Source organism: Thunnus albacares, chromosome 13, assembly GCF_914725855.1.
Source record: "Thunnus albacares chromosome 13, fThuAlb1.1, whole genome shotgun sequence".
In the NCBI taxonomy this organism is placed as follows: Eukaryota; Metazoa; Chordata; class Actinopteri; order Scombriformes; family Scombridae; genus Thunnus; species Thunnus albacares.
Window position 1 is genome coordinate 9,764,958 of NC_058118.1, and position 25,964 is coordinate 9,790,921.

Below are 25,964 nucleotides of genomic sequence, written 5' to 3' on the forward strand. Positions count from 1 at the left end.
GGACAAATCCGTAATTTGAAAAAAAAGGGATGGCTTGTTCATATCACACCATAAGTACAAATGCCAAATTAAGTTCCACATGTAAAAGTCAATCTCATCAGATCATCACCTCAGCCTGAGTAAGAAGGCATGTCTTTTAGACTGTACTGTGTATAATCTGGCCTGTGTGAGGCAGTGTGCTATATAGTGCAACATTGCTCACATGGAACATAAAATAGTCAACATCCCCCTCTTGTGGTTAGAGATACAAAGTCTGATTTTGTATACATGGTACTGTTAGTGTGAGTCAAGCAATTACATGTGCAGTCAAAACAAAGCTTCTGTATAAATGCAACCAAATTTCAGGTGTTTTTGAGTTTCTGTCGATGTCTCTAGTTTGGACTAAGAGCTGGTACATGTAGATGAAAAATCACAGTTGTGTGATTGATAAAGATGAGCTTAATGTAACAGAACAAATGATTAAGAAAAATATGTGTTTTGTATTTTTCAAGATAAAATGTGATTAGGGCTGCAACTATCAATTAATTGAATTATAAATTAATCTGCCAATTATTTTCTTGATTAATTTGTCTATTAAAGGTTTTTTTTTTAAATACAGAAAATTTCCTGTCACAGTTTAATAAAGCTCAAGGTAGCATCTTCAAATTGCTTGTTTTGTTTTGTGATGTCTGCAAACTCTTTAACAGTTTAGGATCAAGGATCCTTTCATCATTACTTTACTGCTATCTATAAAAGAGCCCATGTGTGTTTCATACAGTCTCGTAGTGCTGATGTATCCTGCTCTGCTCCACCTACTGTATATGCATGTGACGGCTATACATTTTAAATGAAATATTAATACGACAGCTTCGTTTTACGACATGATTTATATTTAAAATGAGACTAGGTTTCTAGCAGTGGAGCTAGTCTTCAGGCATGTGCACACTGATGCTAATCTAGCAAAATGTTAACGCAAACGCAAACGGTTATTGCAGTGCCATTTTGCACAAGTATCACATGAAAGTAGAGTTAGAATTGAGGATGCTCTCCTCTTTTTGAGGGGAGCATATGCCAACTGCATGCAGAGCACCCACAATCCCATAATATATTGGCTTCCACAGTTTTCTTAGAAAAAGGGCTTAATTATTTAGGTTAAAATGAACAGACCTTTTTTAAAAACTGTCATCATAGCCCAAAGAGAGATTACAATACATCTGATTATTAATTTCATTATTTTACATAAATTAATGAAGAGTTTCAGGGATATATGTATTTCTTGCATTCCCTCATCCATCCATCCATCCATCCATTTTCTTTATGGAGCTGGAGCCAATCTCAGCTGACATTGGATGAGAGGCGGGGTACACCCTGGACAGATCACTGGTCAATCAAAGGGCTCACATGTAGTATGTAATATAGTATATATATATATATATACCTATGCAATTTAGAATTAGAGTTTAACCTAATCTGCATGTTTTTGGTCTGTGGGAGGAAGCCGGGATAGCCAGAGAGAACCCACGCAGGTACAGGAAGAACATGCAAACTCCACACAGAAGAGCCCCAGCTGGCTGGTGGGTTCAAACCCAGAACCCTCTTGCTGTGAGGCGACAGTACTAACTGCACCATCGTGCCCCCTCCACTCAAAAATGTGTTTTACTTATTGGTACTTCAGTTGGATGTTTGAGCTTCACTGAGCAGAATTATGTATGTGCAGAGTTTGACACTGGAGGGCTGTTTTCACCTTCATCTACTGAACGGGGAAAGTTTCTCAGTGCTCATTGAAAATCAGAGTTTATGAGGTGGGCCTACGTGCAGGATTTGTGACATTGCAACCAGTTTGGAAGCCAGTCCTGGTCCAGTGTTCAACTTACACAAATGTGCCTTCAGTGCACACACTGTGAGAATAGACTTTTTAGTGAAATACATCTTGTGTCCAGCTGTTGAAATGAAAATATTTGCATAGTCATGGATTCTGGATTTTTCAATGAGGGAGAACCAGGAGATGTAATTTTAAGGAATTTAATGAGGTAATTGTTCTTTTTTTGGTGGAAAAAACATATTAGACACTTATTATTATTCCAAGCAGAGTATTTTTTATATATCTTACAACATGTCTGGAGGGGATTTTAAAGAAAACAAACACAGAAACAAATTATTCTCAGTGTTTAAGTTAGTTGGGCTTTGTTAAACTCCAGAAGATGAATATGATACAAGTTAGCACCTACATACATTTTAAACCTTTTTGTTGATATATTTATTATTATTTCTATTAAATTTAATGTGGTCCAGAGCTTGTTTGCATCTAATAATGCCAAAATGTATTTTTTTTATTTATATTTGTATGGAAAGTGTTACTTGTTGAAGGATTTGAATAAAAAGATAAATAACATTTGGCTATGTGTGTCACATACCATTATATCAATATACAGTGAGGTCTAAAAATCTCTGCACTATGTATCATTAACTTCTTTAGATATTAAACAACTTTAAATTTGAAACACATTTCAAAAACAGATTATTCCTGGTATCATTACAGGTAGGCTTGTTGTTGGAGTGGTTCAAAATCTAACTGAATAGATTAATAGAACAGAATAGAAGACTGTGTTAGATAAAATATTCATGTTATTGAAAAAGTGACATTCTTTCCTAGACATCTGCAGGCTGCAAAAGAAACAAAAAAAAAAACCCCAAAATATTTTCAGCAATGTATTTCCCAGGCCTATAAAGCAGAGGTAAGATGGGAGACACAACAGAGTGGCAACTCTTTCAAAGTGTAATTCCTGCTTGTAGTGATATATTATTTCTCTCTGTGATATGAAAGGTGTAGCTCTAAACAGTGTTCACCATGGCACCAGTAAAATTAATGCACACTTTAAGGTCTGGCAAGAATGTGCAGCAGTCCAAATACTTTACAGACAGAAATGCTTCCAAAAAAGTGTGAGCTGATATACTCAGGATGTCGACTGTACATACATACACTGATGTGTAATGTATAAAGCATCTGTGCAAATAAAAAGTGCATTTCTTTGGAAGTAAGTATTAAATATTTAAAGAAACCGATGGACTCGTCCATGTCATGGAATTTCCCAGCGGCACTGGACATGCAGTCACAACACATTTTGCATGGCTCAGCTGAGGACTCTCCATCTGTAAATGTTTCAGTGAAGAGAGCAGAATGAAAGTATCCAGCATCTGTGTGGTCCTCAGTCGTTGGGTTGTCACAGTAGGGCTTGAATATCTTCATGTCGTAGAACTTTGTAGGTAAGCCAGTAGAGGACATTAAACATGAGGAAACTCATAGGGAAAAGAGCTCGGGAGATTGTATCAATCCTTTTTGCCCGATCCACAAAGCGCCTACGTATGTCATAGAAACCTAAACCAGGAGGTAAATCAGCAAAGACTGGTGTTGCATCCATTTCTGGCGCACTTCCTGTTGACAGTGCAAGTCCATAACTCTGAAAGAGTAAACCCTGCTGTGCCAGCTCCTCCTCCTGGAAGAAAAACACAGCATAGAATAACCACCTGCTTTCATTGAGAATCACATTAACTGGTGTGTGGTTTTTTTTTTTGTTTTTGAACCAATGATTGGTGTTTAACTGAACAAGACGGCAGTGCGTACCCTGGCACAGGCACTGCACTGCTGGGCCACGTTCCCATGAGGAGCATTGTTGCCTGACATGTTGCTTCCTTTCACCTTACTTTCACCACTTCCCTGCTGATGGGTAAAAAAGCAGCACATACATTTATTCATCAAACAGACCGCATCACTCAAACAGTTTGCAACCATGACACAACTCCTCTGTTCTGCATTTCATGTTTCAAATCATGAACATTAACAAGTAATCACTGTCTGTTTCTTACAAAGTGAATACATGTGTGACATTAATGCAAAGTGAGACAGCTTGAGGATGTAGTCAGAGCAAATTTCAGAGGCACGATCTCAGCAAATTAATAAGTACAAAGGATTCATGCAGATGTTTTCTGTATTGTGGTATGAATATTACAAGGTATTAATGGGTCCTGCAGCAGCTGTCACACTGCTTTGTTCAAGAAATATTTTATATTTAAAAGGTGGTTTGGCCTATTTTGTCTCCCCTATTTTCTTCTTCTCATGAGAGCCAAAGTGAGCCAGCAAGATGTTACAAATATTCAACCAACAGTGGAATAAGGTGATGGCTTTAATTAATTACAGGTCAATGCTGTCTACATTTCCTGGCTGGAGCGCAACATGCAGCTGAGTTGTATAGCTTGTGCATAGCTCGGCAAAGGGAATAGCAGGTGACAGCAGCCCGAGGGGCCTGAGTGGGTGGGTTGCACTCACGGTTCTCTGCCGCTGTTGCTCTTTGAGCTTCTTCCTCAGTCTGAAGAACTCCTTATGCTGGCGTGAAACGAAATTAACGGCCGCATACTCCAGTAGTGCAGCAAACACAAATAGAAGACACACCGCCATCCAGATGTCTATGGCTTTCACATAGGACACCTGAAAAACCATGAAAATCAAATCAGTGAAATCACACAGTGGGCAGTGAATGATGGGAAGAAGTATGCAAAGGACGGAACGACAAACTCAAGAATTACTTGTTAGTGGCTTTTTTGATAGTAAAAGACTGAGAAGGATATCAGAATATTTATTCAGGAGTGGAAAGTAAATAAATTACAAGTAAGGTAATTAAGTACGATTTTGAGGATTTTTACTTTAGAATTTAGGTGTAATGCTGCTTTATATATATATATATATTACCATATTACCATATAAGCAACATTAAAATGTTGCTTATATGGTAATGCATCTATAATAATAATTATCCAGTATATATAGTTTATTTTTATTTCTATGGCATGTAAAGGCCTATCAGGGCTCAAGGCATCATCAATCGAATTTGGGATTGTGTGGAGCAAGATCAGTGGCTCCATTTTCCCTGCCCAATCAAATATCATCTCATACTGCATAAGGAAGTATTACATGGTTGAAATACAACACCTGGTGAATCTAACTTGTCTACATTAACCATCCTAAACTGACTACAATGCTGGGGGTGGTGCATTTTCAGCTAGCGCCAGCAGTTAGTGGCTATGGTAGAATAGCAGTTAGGTGTATGGAGGCAGGTTTTTAAATAAACTACTCTCATATGTGAATAGGGAAACTATGCCATGAGTTTTGTAGGAGGCTTTTTGATTGTTGTTTTTTAAATTAGAAAAGTCCAATGTACAAATTCAATACAGTGACCAATTCTTCCTGAAATCATCCTAGAATTTATAATAAAAAAATGACTAGCAAACTGTCTGACCTTTGGCAGGGAGGCCCTTGAGCCAGAGCTCTGCGTCGTCATGGTGAGCACTGTAGTGATACCCAGGCCCACTCTGGCTGGAGCTGCATCCATGTTAATCCAGAATGACACCCAGGACAGGATGACGGTGAGCAGGCTCGGTATGTACATCTGGATTAAGTAGTAGCCCATTTGGCGCTCCAGGTAGAATTTAACCTCAATGCAGGTGAATTTACCTAACCACAGGAGGAGATACAGGTACAAACTAACAATCTTATTAGAAGTTGATTGACAGTATCTATCGAGGATGTTGGCCAGCAGGTTGTCATATGTCATGTACCTGTGTTGTAGTGCTTGGTGCAGTAGCCAAGACCTTTCTCCTCCTTCAGCACAAACTGAGGGAGCATCAGATCATCAGCCACCTGCACAGCACCCACATCCAGCCATTCAAAAATCAGATCATTCATGGTATAGCCAACTAGAGAGAGATAGAGAAAAGGTTTACGGTATGTGATTAGTTTATAACAAAATCTGTATGTCATGATATCAAGCCCGGCTTTGAAAGATGAACTCACAGCTTTCGAGCTGCATCGTACATGTCTGGCTGTCCATGGGGAAGTTTTTCAGATCCATGGGACAGGAGAGGACAAGCGTCAGCCTGGAAAACAGACAGCAGCACATGCAGTGATGTCTCTCACATTACAGATTGAAATAAATGGAGTTTCAAACCCATGATTGGACACACAGGTGAGAGGAAGCCTAGGTAGCCTACATTTCTAAACCTCTGAGCACCTGCCATCTCTTGCTCAGGTGTCACTCAAACCCCTTTACATCAAGGGTCACATCAAGCAGCTCTAACCTTTCTGACACCTGTCCTCCTTTCCATCTTTCTATTCCACTACCTCCCACACAAACCACACAAAGGACTGACAGGTGCAGCCGACAACATGTCAGCCTTTATAATGGGCTTGACGTAAAATAGTCTGAAAACACAGCAGCACCATCAATAAAAATGGCAGGATAGAGATCAAGATTAAAAAAGAAAAACCCATTCCACAATAGAGGTTCTGGCAATTATTTTACTGATGAGTTTTTGTAGCTGCCACTCTGTCTTTGTTGAGTCATGATGTCTGTCACAGCTCATTTTAAATACCCTCATCTTCTTTATTCCAGCAAGGACAAAGTGAAGCATCTCACACAATATTGCAGAGAGGAAGAAAGTGATTGATGTTGGTTCAGTGTCATCCAGAGGCCAAATGTGAGAAGTTTTTGTTGTTTCTGTTGCTGTTTTACACATTTTAGCTTTATGAGTTATGTTATCAGTGGTCATTTCAGGTTGATCCTCTAAGGTTAGGAATTACCTCTAAGGTTTAGTAACCAGAGGGAGCAACTGATGATTTAGTTCATGTTCAACAGAATTGTTAATAGAGCTTCCACATTGCTTCCTCTTTCTTATATTCTAATTATAACTTCTTAGCATTACGCTACAATTCACCACTGCTTTAGTGCCACTTTACTGACCTGATTCTGTTTTTTCCCCCGCAGTTATTGTTGAACATAAACTTGCTCACAGTGTGGGCTGGACAATACAATTACAACTGAACTGAACTGGAGTGAAACAAACATGTAGAGGTTCAGACTACAACTGGATGGAGGCAGAAGTTCATATTCAGATAGAAACTTGACAAGTCATGGATGTGGATTTGTAATGTCTGATAGAAGTGCATCCAGGTGTATCATTTCAGATATGGATCACCTGATGCTGTAGAGGACGTTGCCATTCTGGAATATCCGAAGTAGTTTGTTGTCTGTGGTAACCTCGTGGAAGTTTGCTCCCTTTTCATTTGCAAAGAACAGGTCAGGCTTCCAGATGGAGTCCAACATGGAGGGGTCCAGGTCCAGAGAGTCATCTGGATACTCCTTATATGCCAGTCGAGGGTCATTCCACTGCTGTCGCAGAAATACATTGAGCCGGTAGTCCTACAGTATGGAATTAAGTCATAATTAGAAATTGCACAAGTTATAGTTAGAAATGACTGAAATAAAATATATAGCCACAAGTAGCAATAGTAGGATTCATGCCGTAGTGGCATCATATTGAGATATTATAGCTGTGTCAAACGTATTCACAAACATTGTACTTGTGCTATTTTGTAGCAATTTGATAACACATGGCTGTCACATTACTGATAGGGAGACATTAATTATCTGGAGGGATGAAATGACACAATGTTAATAGTTACTATCAGTCGACAAATGATGTGAATGTTTCCTGCTTCTAGATTTGTTGTTACTAGAAGTCAAGAGTTGTAAGAGGATAATGGCCTAAATGCATGCATTGTTGTGTTATCATTTTATTAATTTTATGCTTTTTTTAAAAAAAAATGTCATCTCGTTGCCTTTCAGGACACTTTCAGTCAACACACAAATTTCAGTCAAAGTGCTTTTATACTAGAACTAATGACTCCTAAAATGGCACTTAAATAACAAATGCTCAGCCACACAGCATCTGTAAACAATCTCACAGCAATTGGTCTGTAAGAATTAGAAATGTAAATCATATGGGGAACTAACAGCTAACACAATAGTGTACACGTGTACATTGTAAGTATTTTCATTTTTCTGTGCATCTCATTATGTTGTCATTTTAATAGAAGAAGAACAAATCTCAAGCAAGACACAAATGAACCTACAGAGTCTCTCAGCAGGTGAGTGACACTGTGCCTACGCAAACTCTCTGTGAGCAAAAAAGAAAATGTAGCACCAACAGATTTAAGTGCTCATAATCTGAACGACAGCAAACTCTACTTATAAATACATCAATTAAAATTTGATGGCCTTTCCCTTTAGGTAGTTTAGAAAATGCATGAGTCCTCCAAACTCTAAACGTCCCCAAACACTCACCATGGGCCTCATAAATAAAGGATAGTCTCTTCTTTGAGACAGAGATATGTTTTCCACTTTAATGAGAAAATCATAGCTGACATTATGCAATTAACTTACAAGATGGTGTTTACAGTCAAAAATTAGTCATAATCTAATGACAGTATGTTAACGCGACATGACACTTGCTCCAAATGGCCTCTCCAAACAAAGAATAAACACCACAGAATCTGATGAATGAGCATCTACCAGGAAGGAAATCTCTGCACTGGCAGCAAGTTAAACCAACTAAGGATTTTTTTAAACACTGTTACAAACTCTATATAAAAGTATTGACAGATGACTCATTGGTCTGCACACTGGTTGCAATGAGTAATGTTTGCTGCATTGTTTAGGGATAGCTAACTCAAGAGAACTCATAATCTACCAGTGCTGATAAGTTTTGAGTGACACATGCTGAATATAGAAATCTGTAACTTGGAGACAATATGAAACTTATATTGAACAACACTGTAATATGAAAACGAAACAGACTCCTACAGACAACACCTGAATAGCTGTTTAGGCATTACTTTTATGGTCTCACCTATCAAAGTCACACTCTGAAAGAAAGAAATAATCAGAACCCTTTCACCCTAAAAAAAATAGTGACCACTATTATTGTGCAAAAGCAGCATGAGAAAGTCCTTACTTACAGGATACTGTTTAAAACCCCATTTTCCCTTGTAGTAATGTAACGTAAATTAACTATTAAACTTGACTTAACTTAAGTAAACTTAACTTAACTTAACTTGACTTGACTTTTAACTTAACTAAACTTAACTTAACTTAAAGTTACCATAAATAACATTAAGCCTCACTGGATGTCAGCAAACAACTATTTGCTATTTAAGGATATAGTGGAGTAATGGCGACCCGAGCAGTGAATGAAGTCACACTTCCTTTGTTTGTGTTGTTATTTGAAATTCTCTGTTCTTTGGTTTGGTAATTGCCCTGGCAATACGTGCATATTAGTGCATGTGAGTGTGCATGTTAATGCATGTGAGTCCCTTTGTGTCCTCCACATCTGTTTCCAAGATGGCGGCTGCATCACAAACTTTCTTTAATTACAGCTAAACAGTACACTAAAATATGTTTCTGGAAACATTTGAGGTGAGAAATTGGCTATGCACTAACAATCTTGATCCATATTTGATGCATAGTTTTCTGCATATTTTGACAGTTTTATCTGAGTCGGCTTTCTTTTTTTCCAACTTTATTGAGTAAATGACATGTTTGTTTTGGTCTGAGATGTTGGTGCTACAGAGCAATATCTAGTGGTATCTAGTTGCATGTATTGCAACTTTAACTCAACTTTACTTAACTTAACTTCACTTTAACTTGAACTTAAACCTAAACCCCATAGTGGAAGTCCATTTACAGTGATACAGATACAAGACAGATACAGTACGTGGGGAGTAAAAGTGTAAAACCTTTACTCACCTATATCCATATTATAAAACTCTACTAAAAATTGGTATCTTTTAAGTAATTAAACAGTATGTATTGGCCTGAAGCTTGAATTGAATGGTCACTATTTTGCTATTTGATAACACTGTATTTAGATAGTCCAGGTTTGAGCCAACAGTCAGATGATTAAAGTAAATGTTTATGTTCCTGCTGTATCCTCCAGATTATTTAAATTATTTATCACCATTAAACCATCCAAATCAAATGTGACAACTGAGAATTATAAAGTAAAACTCTCACCATAGTTGTTTCAGTGATGGATCCGAAGCTGTTGATGAATATGTTGCACGTGACATTCACAGGAGGACCTGACAAGAGCAGATTGTCATCACACATTATGTTCACACTAATATCACTGATGATGTTCTCTGAGTAGACCACATAAAGAATTGAAACAGGTAAAGAGCAGAGCGTTCACACAAAATAACATCTGCCTGTTCCCTTCTTAATGTGCCACGCTGTTTCCTAATAAACAGACTCATCTGAGATAACCAGCATGAAATTGTGTTGTCATTTCCAGTACGCTCCCATTAGTATAGTCCATCTGTCGACCACTGAAACTTTAAATATTTCAGTGACTCATTTCCTAAGAGGCAATGATTTATTGATTCTCTTTTAGTTACATTAGTGTATTTATAGATAATCAGCTGGGATTTACCCAGCATGCACTGATGAGGATGTGGAGCAAGTATGAAATATATATAAAGTGCCACCCCAGAGGCTGAGGGGGAAGTGTGTCAAAGAGAATCTGCTGGCTTCACTCACAAGAGAGATCAAGATTGGACTTAAATAGGCCTGCGGGGTAACATGCAAGGGTAAATGCACATTTCTGACGAACAGATCTGAAAGAAGTCTGTGTAAAAATACCACAACCTAAGGCTGTGGGTCAACATAGAAACAATAACACATGACAAAAAAACAAGGCTCCTGTGTGAAAACGTCACAGCCTGCAGCTTCTCTCGCTTCTGACCCATCTGTCAATGATTTGTGCTACTTCACCTCCCAGATTGTTATGCAAATCGAGCAGCACACTTTCTCACACCTGTCCTGACAGAGTTCCTCCCACCGCGCGCTATGTTACCTTTGAAGTTGGGTCTGATGCGAGCGTCATAGCCAGATGTGCGTCCCATCAGTTTGTCCAGAAAGTCAGATGGAGAGGGGGGCTTGGCTGCCCTGCTGGGGAGCTTCATCTCCTTACAGAGCACAGACCTGCCAGGTGACGGGACAACCACCTTTGGATGTACTGATATTTTCTTGTTTTTTCTTCATAACACAACATGCCAAAAAGCTGCAGTATTACTGTAAAAGAATCTTAAGACCTCCCATTTTCTTGCAGGAAAAGTTTAATCTAATTTATACTAAAGATGTACAATATTTAACATTTTAGCTGGAAGAGTGTTTTACAGGATTTGGCATCACATACATTTTGTAATTGAAATGTGTCATATAGGCTGCACAGTATTTACAGTACATTATTATACAGTATATTATTCTTAAACATCCTTATACAAAGACTCAGTTCACATACTTAAATTATCTGTGAAATTACTCATCACTTAAAATCAATTACAAGCTTTTTTTCTTCTATCTATTCAGTATAATCCTGCATTTTGTGTTAATGAACATTTTTGACTTAATGGGACTGTCTTTTAATTATAGATCACGATTTGCTTAACAAAATATTTTATGCATGATTCTCCAGACTTTAAAAGAGCAGCAATGTTGACATGCCTTTTGGTCAAAGAAGCACACAGTTGATCTCCTGTATTATTATCAATAATTGTATACTGTCAACAGTGTCAAATCATATTAAATACAGTAAATACACTGTCACTGTCAAACTAACATGCAGTTTAAACATTACAGCAGCACTTTAATATCTTCTAAGAAAATAAGTCCAGGAAGGCTGATGTACAGAATTACAACTTAAAATAATTTCTTACAGTACCTTCCTTGCAGAAAAATGACAGATGAAGCCCACACCATACACAGGATGTGCAAGTGCATTCTTAGTAAGTAGAAAGAAACAGATTTTTAGACCAATGTAGAGAAAAAAAAAAACCCAAAAGAAAAAGAAAGCGTAGATGCTTGGAACTTGTTGTTGCTCTTCCAGCCAGGCTCTGTCTTCTGGACTCAGCTGAGCTTCCCTCCCTCTCTGCAGGTGTAAAATACAGGAAGCTGCTGCTGTATAATTCAAAATCCAAGGGAAGGTTTTTTTTTTCTGCTTGTGTTTGTGTGGATGACTTCAAGCTTTATCACTTTTTTATGGCCATATGCATGCTCAAGGAATTACTGCAAGAATATTTAAAGAGACAGCAGCATTTTCATAGCAGAGTGGACTCATGTTGCTCTTCATAAAGGCATCGGATTAGCAGAAATATTAGTAATTGGAACCATAGTTTTTAGATTTATAGTTTAGGTTTTTTGCCAACAAATAAAATTAGATACAATTCATTAAAATAAAATGAAAATGGTGTTAATAAAAGAAAACAAAAAACAACAAATCCACAAATTTGAAGTGAATTTAAACTCTCTTCCAATACCATAAATTAAGATTACTTTCTTAAAGTTGAGAAACTTCACATTTAATTTAAGTAAGCCTGACATCTTCCATGTTGTAGTGATAAACTGTTGACAAATGTGGCAATCATGCCAGTATCACCAGTATAAAAACTCTTCTAGTGTAAATGCGTCTATAGATCATTTAAATCAAGACCTTCTTGTCAACTAATGTAAGACTAAATATCACAGAAGACTGCAGATTGAAAACAAAAGTTGTGGAAAAGCAGAATGGTAAAAAAAAAAAAGTCAAGAAGATTGTCGTTGCATTCAAAGTAGAAATAGGATTATGATGTTTCTATCAGTATCAGTACACATCCAGAGATTATTTATATTTAGCACAGATGTCCGGAGTTTCTAACCGAATTATTTCATCTTCAAATCGCCAGACAAATTCAAATATAAATGTAGAAGCTCATGTTTATTCCTCCGTACAGAGGAGGAGGCAGTTCATCCATTTACTCATGTAGAATTAATGTCAAAGACAGAGACGGGACGTTATAGCTGCACATGTTTGCCTCACACTTGAGAGGCCGTTCCACACTTCGCTCTAGAGCCCACAGTGTCAAATAGGATAAGAAATGTGTGAGAATACTAAACATGAATGCATTACTAATAACAAGAAGCCCACAGCAGGAAAAATACACAATGTTTCTGCATGCTTGAGCATTTTTACCTCCAGACAGGATAAGTAGGCCAAACTTCATTTTAATTTTTTTTTTCCTGTTGGATCTACTTAATTAGACTGTACTTCTACATACTGTTAACTATACTTGTCAGGTGCCCTTTACACAAGCCTGCCTGTTCCCATTTAAATTAACATTATGTGTTTTATATCGAAGTTAGAGCTTCAACGTCGCCTCACTCCATTTAAAAAGGCCAATCCCTATGTTCACATGTATGAATGACTATGGTAAATTTGCCAAGCGTTACACATTGATTATGCTTCAGGACAGAATTTAACAACCATCACAGCTCAGAATGCAGGTCAACTTATCTGTCATTAGTGCTGCTATCTAGAAGCAAAATAATGTGATCACTCCAATTTAAAAATAGCTTTTATTGCAGCTTTTCTCACGACAAGCTGCTCTGATCACACAGAGGAAAACAACAATAATCCATGCTGAACATTGTCAGCCTGCTGCGGAAAAGCGGATAGACAATCACACACTGACCACGATTTTAAAAAAACATGAGCAAAAAGTGTGGTGGTAGCAAGAAGAATGAGACAGTGATTTCTCCTGAATAGAAAAAAAAAACAACCAAAAAAACTGGCGTAGCGGAATCAAATTCCAAATATGAAAATATTTCAGCGACATGACATAATTTACATTGATCCTCCCCCTCATACGCATGATCAGTTGTGTCTTAAAGAGAGTGGCAATGACTGCCAAAGTTCAGTCTTCACATGAGGCGTAACTCCCCTCCTGTAACGAGTCTCGGCCTTCACCATCTTAATCCTCGTGGATGTTGAACAGCTTGGCCACTTCATTCAGATCCGCATGTTCCTCTCCGTCCTTGATAATCTGCAAATACCAGATAGGAAAATCAATTATCATTACCCAGATCTTTATTTTAACTGTGCAATGACACAAATCCACCCTCTTATAAAGTACCTTTCTTGCGACGGGCATTCTGTTGAACACGTTCCACAGGATAATCCCCACCACCACTTTGTCTCTCAGGTAGAAGATGACTCCTTTGCCGTAGTCGTCTTTGTGTGGCTCCACAGGGGGGGCGGGTGTTGAAGAGGCCGCTGGGCTTGTGGCTACATCCTCTGTTTCACTTTCTGAGCGGATCCCAGTTCCTGCAGCGCATTGGATGGGTAAGGCTCAGACCCTTGGTCCTTAAATTGACTGTTTCTGTTTTCTTTATAGGATTAAGAATTTTTTAACTAGATAGTTAAATGCTCCTACCGGACTTCTCTGTAGCAGCTTTAGGTGTATCCTTGGCAGTGGCTTTGGCAAACACTCCTACTGTTGGCAGGCTGCTGTCGACGATCCCAATCGCCTCGTAGCCTACATCAGGACCCAGGTCACTCCTGTGAGACACCACATGAGATTGGAAAACATATTGTGGAAATATGACCAAGACGCCTTCTCATTCTCCTTTTCTAATTCTTTTCCTGTTTTAGAGCTACATAGAACTGAAGAACATCATAAAAAACCCACTTTATTTCAAACAAATTACATGTTTTCCTTCATGCCATCTTACAATATGTTGACTCTGCAGCTGCACATATAGTCATTTGTGCTGAGGAGTTTAAACTACATTTTCTTAGAAAATAGACAAAAACTTCTCCATATTTCTGTTAAAAATTGTTTTGCTTAAGTTCGTCCTCCAGTGTGAAGTACAGCAACTGCTAGCTTTTCAAACTTTGCTGTCAAAACACATTCCCAAACACTGTGTAAGTCTGTGTACCTCACACAGCTTCTGTTCTAGACACACACAAACAGGACTGAGGGGGCACTTGTCAAAACTTCTGCTGTGAATCTCAGTGACAGCCCCCACCGCCACCTGATGAGTTTCAAGCTGGCTGATGACCTGAAGTAATGTCACAGCCAACTGAGCAGATCTACATGCGGGGGGAGCCTGCACACTAAATTTGGTATCATTCTGAAACATCCAGAACAGTGGTTCATTAAGAGTTTTGGGATGTTTGTTAAACTCTTTACTTTATTAAGAGACTTTTAGTTCAACACCAGGAGCAACAGACTTACATTGCGTAAAGTCTGACTCAGTTTAACTAGTTAGTTTTACAGTTTGAAATGTTAGTAACAAATAGTCTGCAGTCATGTGATGTGCATCTAAAAAAGGACAGCATGTATATACCGTATGTATATATATAAACCTTAAATGCCAAACATTTGGCATTTGACTTTAAACTTAACAACTTTCAATGAGGAGAAAAATGTGATGTGGAATTCTTACAAGTTAAATCTAAAAATAAATGGACTCTAACAACCTTTCAATGAACTCACCAACCACTGCTGCTGAATAACAATGAGCTGTTGTGTGTCCTATAATTGGTTTACTGACACACTGTAATCCTCATGATTATCAGTGGATACAACACTGATGAATGATGCAAGCTATCAATACCATTGACTGTCTTTGAGGGAATTTACTGTCTAAATTCTCAAGGAGGCATCAAATCAGCCTGATTCTGACACACAACCGCGGCATTCACAAGGAAACCGACATATTGTTTTGTCTGTGTCTGCTGGCTGGTGTCTAAGCCATGATAGTCTGACTCATGGTCCTGTGTTGTTTTTTTTTTAGACTCAAGTGAACCCACGTTGTCAGCAGTGTGTCATATTTCACCAGTTGCTACAAACATGCAGTCACAGCATTCATCTATGTAGTGAGGGCTACATTCCACACTGTACTGAAAGTTTTGGCAACTCCCTCTTGTGATCATATCAGTAATGTTTTTAACAGATTTAGTAAATCTATGATGGGATTCAAAAATGTCTGTCTGAGTAATGCAGCCCTCTGCTGGCAGCTCTTATTTCAATGTCCTCTGAAGGCATTTTAAATATTTTAGGACTTAATGGTACTCAAGACTTGAATGCAATCATGCATGTCCATCTGACTTCTAAAGGGAGTCATTTACAGAACTGTACATGCTGCCCCAGTGCCCATTTATTTAAATCTAATGAACTGGGACTATCAACAATTCAGACTGGTTTTCTCAAATATTTTCCTTCATTTCCACTTCCAACTGGTTTCATGGCCTGTAGCAACAGCTCACATTCAGAAAACAGTTTGATTTTGTGACCCATGAAAACCTTGAGTTAGCATCACTGACAAGAAACAGGAAGTAATCTAATACCTACCAGAACATAGACTGATGCCAGTAGGGTTTGCTGGCTCCTGTCATGTTCTCTCCTGCTAGTCTACCGCTCACAACGGCGTGATCGTGGTGCTCCACCCGCCTGCGGCCCAGTCTGATGTCGTAGAAACAAGCAGCATCTCCTGCCTATATCAAGACAGAGGAGATTAAATATCATGGATTAGAATGTGCAAATTTTATTCCGAATTAAAGGTTATTGAGAGGTTCAACGCTAAGCTTGGAAGAGACATAAATTATAACACTACAATGTCTATAGAGGTGCATTGTGTCTGAACTATGGCCTGAATTTACCTGAAGAGGGCACTATAATCAAAGATATGACTGAGAAAGTCAAAAAGGTTCAACACTGTACATCATACACTTATGTAACCTTCTATGCAGCTCACTTTGACCTTCAAGCTAAACCATATTAAATATTTAAAAAATCCAGCACAGTTGATTTTTTTATGTTCTTTTAGTTTATTTGAAGTCAGTCGACATTTTAGATCTTTTTACTAACTCTCATTAAAAGTGAGTTTTGTTTAAATAAATACATGTTTGTTCAATTGCAAAAACACCATGATCATCTGTAAGAGTGAGACATATCACTAAACAGCTGTTACTCAATGACAGTTAATTCACTCATTATGAGTCTCAGCATCTGAAAGGAGGTGAGATATATCTCAGGTTGGCCCATGAGGTTTAACATGAACAGTGAAACTGCTACTACAATCAGTTTCACTGAATAAAGTGTACAAGCACTTTGTTTGCTGAAGCCAGTCAAAACCAAAGATACACAGGACATGCAGCTCAAGCGCTAACTGTTATGATACTGGTGGAGGGATGTACTTTGAATTGACTGACTTTGAGCAGAATGATTTTCTATATTTCCCACACATGTTCATGTTGAAGTACTACAATACGATCATTAACTTACCACCCAGATATTGGACCTGGCTTGCAGCTCTGCATTGACTCGAAAGCCACCAAAGTCAGAGTCCACCTCCAGACCTGCTGACTTTGCAAGGTCAACATTGGGCTCCAGGCCAACAGCTGCAACTATGTGATCAGTTTTCACCTGCATGGGAAAGTACAAGATAATAAGTAACTAATTTATTTCTATTTATTTCCTGAATTAAGAACTCTGAACCTACCAGTCGGCCATCCTTCAGTTTGATTTCTAATTTATCATCTTTGTAGATCACAGATTTCACCAAAGCTTCTGAGATGACTTTTACGCCCTCTAGAAAACAAAAAAGAAAAAATGAGGAGATAAAAAAAAATAAAAATCTCTTTTTTCTGCTACTGATGAGGTTCAGACAAGCTACAAAGCAAAACAGACATTAACCTTTCTTGACTTTTTGTGTTGTCCAGTTGCTCAGATACTCAGGCAGCACTTTTCCCATGTTGCCTTTCTCAGGGTACATCTGTATCACCTCCAGGCCAGACTCAGTAGCTGAAAAGAGAAAAGAGGATGAGCGAGCAAACAACAGAGCAACAAGTGAATTCTGTTCAACATCAGTATCATTTATTCTGTCATTTTCTCCTCTTTTTCAGTATCTTACATCTCCTGCCAAGGGCACAGGCCAGCTCGCTGCCCAAGAAGCCACCTCCAATGATTGTGATGGACTGGACGTTTCTGGAGACTTTATCCAATGATTTGAAGTCGTCAATCTGTGGAGGAGAACGAAATGTAAATAAAATTTACTCCTTTTTTTGATAGTGACATGCCACACATATTTCAGTGTGTTAACCTCTCTGTACTCCTGTGAAGGGATTGTAATGACACATAATTATAATAAGAAAGCCTCTTTAAAAAGTAACATCATAAGAAAGTGTGGACAAAAAGTAACGGTTGCACATATTGTGTAATATCTCCATACCACTGGAGTTACTGAGCAGTGAGCCTGAATTTCCTGCATCACTGAAATTATTTTATATGTCATTAAATATATATGTGATACCTGGTTTTAAAATGGGTTAAAGCTGGTTAGTCTTAGAAGTTGTGTTTTGTATAATTTGCTAGAAGAAGGGTATTTATTGTTAGCCAACATTTCTGAATAACCTATTCAGAGGAGTAAATATTGTAATTTAAATATTCTCATCATGTCATACCTTAACTATTTCTTCTGCAGTCAAAATATGGCTTTCTTGTAAAGCTTTGTACAGTACTAGAGTCCTATCTATCAGACACTGCCAAACTGAAACCGAGCTACTGCCCCCTGGTGGCTAAACACTGACCTTGCGGAACAAAGTCGTCCTCTTCGTCACCTCATCTCCTGCTCTTTCAATGACCTGCAGATTTCTTGGCACGCCACCTGAAGATAAAGTTAAAAATTAGCTTAGCTACCCAGTTTAATCCACAGGCTAGATAATGGATGCATCTTAAAGTTGCTTACCTGTAGCAATCAAACACTTGTCATATGAAATCTCAGTGTTATCGTCCAGTTTGACTTTGTTTCCTCTCACATCCATGTGAACCACCTAGAATGGATTAAATCATGCATTTATTGTCAAAAGTCTCAATATACATTTACAAAAAATTTATTTTGGCGTAAATAATTTTTTCAACCTGTATAATGTAAAAACATAAACAAGCATAAACAAACCTTTTTGCCAGTAAGAACAGCCACTCCCCCATTGTCTGTACTTTCCAATTCTTCAGGATTGATGTAGAATGATGGGGGCTGGAAGTAGATACTGCAAAATAAATACAAAACATATTAAAATCATTAAATGGCAACTCCTAAATGGCAAATCATTAAATTTTTCTCATAGTTTTCCCAACTGATCGTGATGCACTCAGTTTGCGTTATGATTCTCTCTATAATCAACTAATAAAACACTATGAGAATACCCAGTTAAAACTGAAGACACTGTGTCCAGCAGGTCTTTCTTGAGAAAAGAAATCATTTGCAGCACAGGAAATGGTGCAAATTTTATTTTGCGTCAACAGTGGTTTGTAACGTATGTTGCAAAAAGTACAAGTCACTAATAATAGAGTTTAGTGAGTACTGATAGCTAACATGAATAGTGATTTCCACTACAAGAAAACAGAACAGAAACAGACTTATTTTGTAATGAAAAAACAGTCTGACTGACTCATCACAGCAGAGACGGATTTTGAGACAGAACAGTCAGACAGATCTTAAGAAAGGAGCCACAGTGAGACAGACAGAAGGATGACAGACACTTAAGTTGAATAAACACAAAGCACAATAGGAGGAACCTAAACACACCTTCTTTCCTTTCCGTTCCACTGTTTGAAACGCAGTGTTTCCGTCACACTGGGGTCATCTGAGAACCACAGTTCCTTAGAAAGAGGTGGTCTCATGTATGGAAGGTCTGCCTCATCAGTCACAATCAATACCTGATAGGAAACATGTTAAAAAGGCATTACTTCATAGATACAGTACACAAAGAAAAACAATCAGATTTAACTGAGAAATTTAGGTCCAACTAGATGGTTCATGAACTGAATTCTGAGCTTCTATTGTGGAAGCAAGAGGCTTGACTGACCCTGGCGCCAGGATCTCTGGCTCGAATGGACCGGGCAGCAGCAAAAGAGGCAGTACCTCCACCAATAAGGAGGTAAGGGGCGTGTGAGGGGACCTTGGATGAGGCAGGTACAGAGTCCACTCCTGGAGCTTGTATGAGAGAGCGACAGCGAGCACAAGAGAGAGTGAGAGTGAAAGAAAGAGAAAGAGAAAGAGAGAAAAGCACAAAGCAAAGGCAGGAGAGGGACACAGTCAGAGCGTGATCATGGACTTCTTTGAGCTCATTAGTACCCATGACTTGCACAAATACACCTGAAAGGAGTAAGAGTGAAATGGACCTGGTAAAATAAAAGAAATAAAATGTTTCATGTGAGAGAGATTAACCTTTATCATTACAAGAACCCAAACATTGAGAAAAAGACAATAACAGGCAGGGTGAAAAGCTGTAATGAGAGAAAAAAATGTTTAAAAATAAATTAATAGGAAAAAAGGCAGTTGGAATTAACATTAACATTATCAGAATGGGAAACCATATCGGTGTCTGCCCGCTTCCCCGCTCCAACCGAGTCTTACCACTCTCTGCCACAACTTCAGGCTGAGGCTCAGGTGGTTCTGCTGCTGCGGGGCTTTCTGCTGCTGCTGCAGGTTCTGTTAGTATAACCGGAGCATTGACCAGTTAAGACAAAATTAACCCTCAGATGTTGTAAATATACATCACTGGTTCCATGCACAGGTGGAACTGAGTGCTTACCACTCTCCTCAATGGATGCAGGGGGAGGCTCTGTAAGCTCAGCAGAGGGAGGTTCTGTAAGCTCAGCTGGGGGAGGTTCTGATAGCTCAGCAGGGGGCGGCTCTGTAAGCTCAGCAGGGGGAGGTTCTGTAAGCTCAGCAGGGGGAGGCTCTGTAAGCTCAGCAGGGGGAGGCTCGGAGGGGGGTGAGGGTTCTGGTGGTACAGTGGCAAAGTTATATAATAACTTCTAATGTGCAATGCAGCTAATATGTAAGTCCATCTTTGTCTAAGCTGTAGAATGTATCTATGGTCTAGACTATCCTTTCTTCACAGATCTTACCCTCCTCAACTACAGGTGCAGCAGGTTGTTCTGCTGCCTCTTCTGGAGATGCTTCTACCACAGGCTCCTCTGCTGTTGAGGTAATTCATAGTATGGGTTTAGACTAAATTCTCTAGATGATTATTGAAAGGGGAAGACCATTAGGATCCATGCATTTCTTCAGATTTAGCCCAGGAACATTCTGCAGAGCATGCACACTAACACAGTAACAACTGGAAGCTGCCCAGTGCAACCATACTTTTCCTGCATGTTTTACCACACTGATGTTTAATTGAGAAACATCTGTGAAGACTTTTTGCATCTTAGACACAACATGAAAAAAGAAAAAAAAAATGTAATCCACTTCAAAGGGCAGCTTCCAATTATAAATATTTTCACATTACACGTAACAAAAAGAACATTTGAGTACAACCCCAGGACAAAGTTTCACAAAGTATGACATATTCACAGAAAATGTCAGACAGCAGGGGTTCCATTTGATATCACAAATGTGATAGCAAAGCACACCCAGAGCTAACATACAGTATTTGCAGAAAATACTGAGAACTCCAATGACTGTGTACCACAAAAACAGAAATATTTACAGTTGATAATGTAGGTGAGTATGTGAGATTCCAAACGCTTTACTGAAAGTGTGAAAAGGGTTAATTTACAAGGTTAGAGGACACGAACGAACACTGAAAATAACACGTGCATCACTAAATATAAGACGGTGAATAACACACAAACACATGCAACATAAGTCACAGTTCATGCAGTAAACCTCTCGGCTTCTGGATATAGACAATACTCAACAGGATTAGAATATCCAGGGGCCTCATGTATAAAACATCATTGTCATCATCAAAACAAACAAACGTATTTTTAACATAACATGCATGGCACGACTGTTGTTAGACAATTATGAGCAGGTTATAAAGTGGAGGGAAAAGACAGGTGTGTTTTACAGGCTGCTTTTTTTGCACTAACAAGCTTTACCAGCTGGTGTCATCATTTCTAACATCCCACTTCTTCTCAAAGTACAGCATGTGTACAAAGCATGATAGACTAAATGTAATAGCACACTTAATTCCATATTTGGCATGCTTATACTTTTTTTGCCATTATATTTTAATTCAAACAGGTTGTTTATACAGGAGGCCACATGTTACTCATGCACGTATGGGTATAGTAAAGTATGCAAACAACCTGGGGGAGTTTCAGTTGTTTCACTGGGGGCCGCTACTGCAGCCTCAGTGGCCGGAGGGCTCGATTTCTCTGATGAGGGTGCTGCTTGTGGCTCAGGTTCTGACTTAGGGACAGCTGAGAGAGGAATACAAAAACAAATTACCATTCATTACCTTTAAAATTATTAACTTGGGCTTATATTCAACATAATTACTATTTTTGTTAGGTAACATTTAGACAGTTTATTGATCAGAGATGAGACCAGATAAAAAAATAAGACTTTGATCATTAAATAATTCAAATTTAAATAGTTTTAAATGTAGTTTGTTTTGTAGTGTCAAAATCTGCTGTTTACATGGAGAGAAAGAGGAAGTGGAGCCATGCACTGTAGAGTCATTCTACTCTTACACCTAATAACTGTTCCCTATGATTCACCCGAAAAATAAAATATATAAACAATCAAAAGAGTGACACAACTAGGACTGCAACTAACAATTATTTTCATTATCGATTGATCTGTCGATTATTTTTTTGATTAATCAATTAGTTGTTTGGTCCATAAAGCAAAAGGTGACTCAAGTGTCTTCTTTTGTCTCAACTAACACCACAACCCAAAGATATCCAGTTTACTGTCATAGAAGACTAAAGAAACCAGAAAATATTCACATTTGAGAAGCTGGAATCAGATATTTGGACTATTTTCCTTAAAAAATGACTCAAAACATTCAATCGATTATCAGAATAGTTGGCAATTAATTTAATAGTTGGAAGCTAATCGATTAATTGACTAATTGCTGCAGCTTTAGACACAACAAATGCTATACAAGCACTATTCTTAAGATACTTATGCACACATCTTTTGTTGATAGTTATGAATATGTATGGTAAAGTTTGATCTTGATCTTTGATGTTTATATAAATATCTTCTCATAAATTAAAAGAAATCATTCACCTTTTGTCTCAGTGGCCTCCACAGCTAAAAACAAAAAATAACATGATCAAAGCTGTGAAATTCTGAATTTATCATAAATAAAAACCATCCGACAGGAATACTGCGGCTCTCACATGGATGACTTTAGCCTTGTTTGTGGAATGAAGAAAACAGTAAATTTCAACATTTTATTATCACTAAAATCAGTGAATAAAAATAGCTTACCAAGAGCCTCTGGCTGGATGAATGTAGCTGCTTGTTCTGAGGCTTTTTTGTGAGGTCTAGATGAAATTTCTTCAAGTCGATCCTGATATCTTTTACTGTCTCCCTTGACAGTTCGGTACGCCTGTGAAAACAAAAAATGTTCTATTCAAAACAACTTCAACTATTTCTCTATGAAACAGCTGAAATCTGCCAGTGTTCAGATTCAGATTCAATCAGATTCAGTGTTGACTGTCATCTTTTAGGTGGAAATATCTGCAAACACGCAGGGAAAGATTTTCAATACATACATGTCATGATAGACTGAGCTTACTCACATATATTCCTCCACCAAGGCAGGCTGCCCCAACCAAAAGGGCGTACAGCTGGTTTTCCCTTCCACCCCCTGCAGGCCCAGTGGACATGTGAGCCGCAGGAACACACGCTGGTATTCTGCCATTGTTCAACCCTGAAAACAATTTGACACATTAAAAAAAAAGTATACTGGTTATCAAATTTAACAGTGCTCACAAATGTTCCCCAAACGGAAGTCAATCAAGGTTGCAGTACGTCTTCAAGTCACGTGTGTCACCCTTGTTAGCTGGATGTGTATGTATTTAATTTACCCAACTAAAGTCTGATATTTGGTGTGAAACAACTATGCCAACAACCATGAGGCATGTGGCATAACAAGCATGACACTACATGCTCCGCCATCCTTTCTACAGTATGTAACATAAGAAAAGGTCTCTTCAATTAATGTTTGTGAGTGGTAAAGTGTGACGGTGATTGCTACAGTTCATCATGTGCCAGATGAGGGAATGAGGGTGAGATCAGGGTTGCTTGCTTTGTGAAAACATGTGAAATAAGCAAACAAGCGACCAACCAATTGTTAAAGAAGATTGTGCGATTATGGCTGCAACTATTTTGATTATTTTCTTCATTAATTGATGAACCACTTTGTCTATAAAATGTCAAAAAAAAAAAAAAAATTGTAAAAAAATGGGTGCGATAATCAGATAATCAAAGGTGATGTCTTGTTTTGTCCAATCATCAGTCCAAAACCCAAAGTATTCAGTTTACTAACATGTATGACAAAGAAAAGCATTAAATTGTCATATTTTAGGAGCTGAAACCAGCAAATATTTGGCATTTTTGCTTAAAACAATAACTAAAACAATTAATTGATTATGAAAATAGCTGCCGATACATTTTTTGTCGATCAACTAATCGATTAATGGACTGATTGTTGCAGCTATGTGTGACTGCAAAAATAAATAAATAATAGTAATAGAAATAAATAATTTCAACATTTTTTATCTATTTGCTTAAGTGCTGCAGGGCTGTATAATATTTGCAGAACACACCTGTGGATGTTGACAATGACAACATCTTAAGTATATTAAGCTGATATGCAAGGCAACGTTAAGTCTAGATGTCAGCTTGGAGTTTGACTTGACATTCCTCTAATTGAAAGGACTGGCACACAACACTCATACTTGTTAATTAGGTTAAATAAATAAAGCATATGCTCTGTGCCTGTGTGTGTGTGTGTGTGAACTGGGTTTGGAGGCTTTTGGGTTTAGACCTCTGTTGTGAACTACTTTCCCCTAATAACTCCTCATTGTTTCCTCTCATCATCACTATAGACAGTCTATGCAGAGGGACTACGTTGTTTAGTATTTATGTTGTGTTGTATGTGTAGTGTCACAAGGGGCTGAAACCCCCCTCCCCCCTGACTCTGAAACAAACTTAGGCCGATGTGAGCATGGCACAAAACAGTCTGGGTACAGAATGTGCTGTAACACCTGTAGTAAGCTCACTAGAGACCAGCACTGGGTCCAAGCATGTGAAAAACATGTGTGACGGTGACACAAGTTCATGTTTAACTCACTGGCGTTGTTTTCAGCCAGCAGCAGCTACGACCACATGAAGTGCAATGTGATTATAAGTCTGCTAACTGTTAGTTATCAAAATGTCATTCTTACTTTGTGCAGCCAAAGTAGCTCATTTAGCTTTAAGTTATAACTGCCAAACGAAGGTCAAGTACGCCACCAGACGATACCCTGTCTGCTTTAATGACCTGACAGTGTGTGTTATCACGCTACAAGTTCATTTCTGCTTGGGCTTGAGGCCAGCTAACAAGAAGACAGCAGTTAACTTACTGTTAACTAGTCACATACCTGCTCTTCTCACATTCTGCCGGCACACAGTGGACGAGGCTCTAGCAAGAGGTGCAAGCTTTTTCCATACAGTCCTACATTTCAGCATTGTGGCTCAGCTCCGCTCTAACGGTTCCCACTTTAGTAGCCGACTTGTGGGACAGAAACAGTGTTGCTAGTTACCGGTTGTCTAGTCCTACAGCCCGCACACAGCAGCAGCAGCAGCACCGCGCTACACGTCAAGGCCAGAGACAGGTCATACGTTTCAAAGGAGTCATGGGTAAATTGCAAAGACTCTTTGAACTGGAAGATTGGTCACCTCTAGAAAACCAAAGTAGGATTACGCCTTACAAGCAAGATGGCGTCGCCGCTCATATCAGACCGGACGTTGCTTTTCTTTCGTGTTTTTGTTGTTATTTTGTGGCGTGATGGATCAGAGTCTTTTTCTAATTCAACAGCCAACAGCTACATAAAAATAAAGTCGGTGTAATTTCAGATTTAAGCTGTTTGTCAATTGCTGTTACACCGACTGGCAACTGTTTCGCGCTCTTTCCCAGAAGGCTCTTTGGTAACTGCGTAACGCGACTCTTCTTCTTCTTCACATATAAACTCAGATTAACTGCGGCCGCAGTGTAATGCTGTCCCCTAAAGGATTATATCTGCCATACAATAACTTGGTTAAAATAAGTTGTTGTTTTCATTGGCAACAGAAAAGAAACAGAGTAAACAGGAAGGGAGGTAACACTGAGGAGTAGTCCATTAACATGAGGTTATGTAAGCAAACACATGAAAACATATTAACAACAATAATGACCTACTTGATATAATATTTAATCCAAAACACACACGATGTAAAAAAAACAATCCAAAAAATCATATTATTGACATAATGTCCATTGAT

At 38.4% G+C, this 25,964-nt stretch overlaps 2 protein-coding genes across 5 annotated transcripts; both read right to left on the reverse strand.

Moving 5' to 3' along the window:
- Positions 1 to 2,064: 2,064 nt before the first annotated feature.
- Positions 2,065 to 11,648, reverse strand: LOC122995780 (glycine receptor subunit alpha-4-like). The gene is made up of 10 exons (XM_044371150.1): positions 11,590 to 11,648; positions 10,723 to 10,850; positions 9,882 to 9,949; positions 7,006 to 7,229; positions 5,825 to 5,907; positions 5,590 to 5,727; positions 5,271 to 5,485; positions 4,304 to 4,462; positions 3,602 to 3,697; positions 2,065 to 3,473 (listed from the first exon to the last, which is right to left on the reverse strand). Exons 1-10 carry the CDS (start codon positions 11,646 to 11,648, stop codon positions 3,201 to 3,203), a joined length of 1,443 nt encoding a protein of 480 aa, XP_044227085.1. The 3' UTR covers positions 2,065 to 3,200.
- A 1,592-nt stretch (positions 11,649 to 13,240) lies between these two features.
- Positions 13,241 to 25,349, reverse strand: aifm1 (apoptosis inducing factor mitochondrion associated 1). Of its 4 annotated transcripts, XM_044370006.1 has the most exons (21): positions 25,085 to 25,349; positions 23,240 to 23,370; positions 22,926 to 23,046; positions 22,722 to 22,745; positions 21,791 to 21,904; positions 20,603 to 20,674; positions 20,284 to 20,475; positions 20,106 to 20,180; positions 19,555 to 19,682; positions 19,275 to 19,405; positions 18,645 to 18,735; positions 18,435 to 18,519; positions 18,277 to 18,353; positions 17,601 to 17,709; positions 17,384 to 17,491; positions 17,190 to 17,278; positions 16,973 to 17,113; positions 16,040 to 16,182; positions 14,117 to 14,241; positions 13,817 to 14,007; positions 13,241 to 13,726 (listed from the first exon to the last, which is right to left on the reverse strand). In XM_044370006.1, exons 1-21 carry the CDS (start codon positions 25,170 to 25,172, stop codon positions 13,655 to 13,657), a joined length of 2,307 nt encoding a protein of 768 aa, XP_044225941.1. In that variant the 5' UTR covers positions 25,173 to 25,349; the 3' UTR covers positions 13,241 to 13,654. The 4 variants fall into 4 exon arrangements, with proteins under 4 accessions (XP_044225941.1, XP_044225943.1, XP_044225944.1 ...); XM_044370008.1 differs by lacking the exon at positions 22,722 to 22,745; XM_044370009.1 differs by lacking the exons at positions 20,106 to 20,180; positions 20,284 to 20,475; positions 20,603 to 20,674.
- Between the last annotated feature and the right edge of the window lie 615 nt (positions 25,350 to 25,964).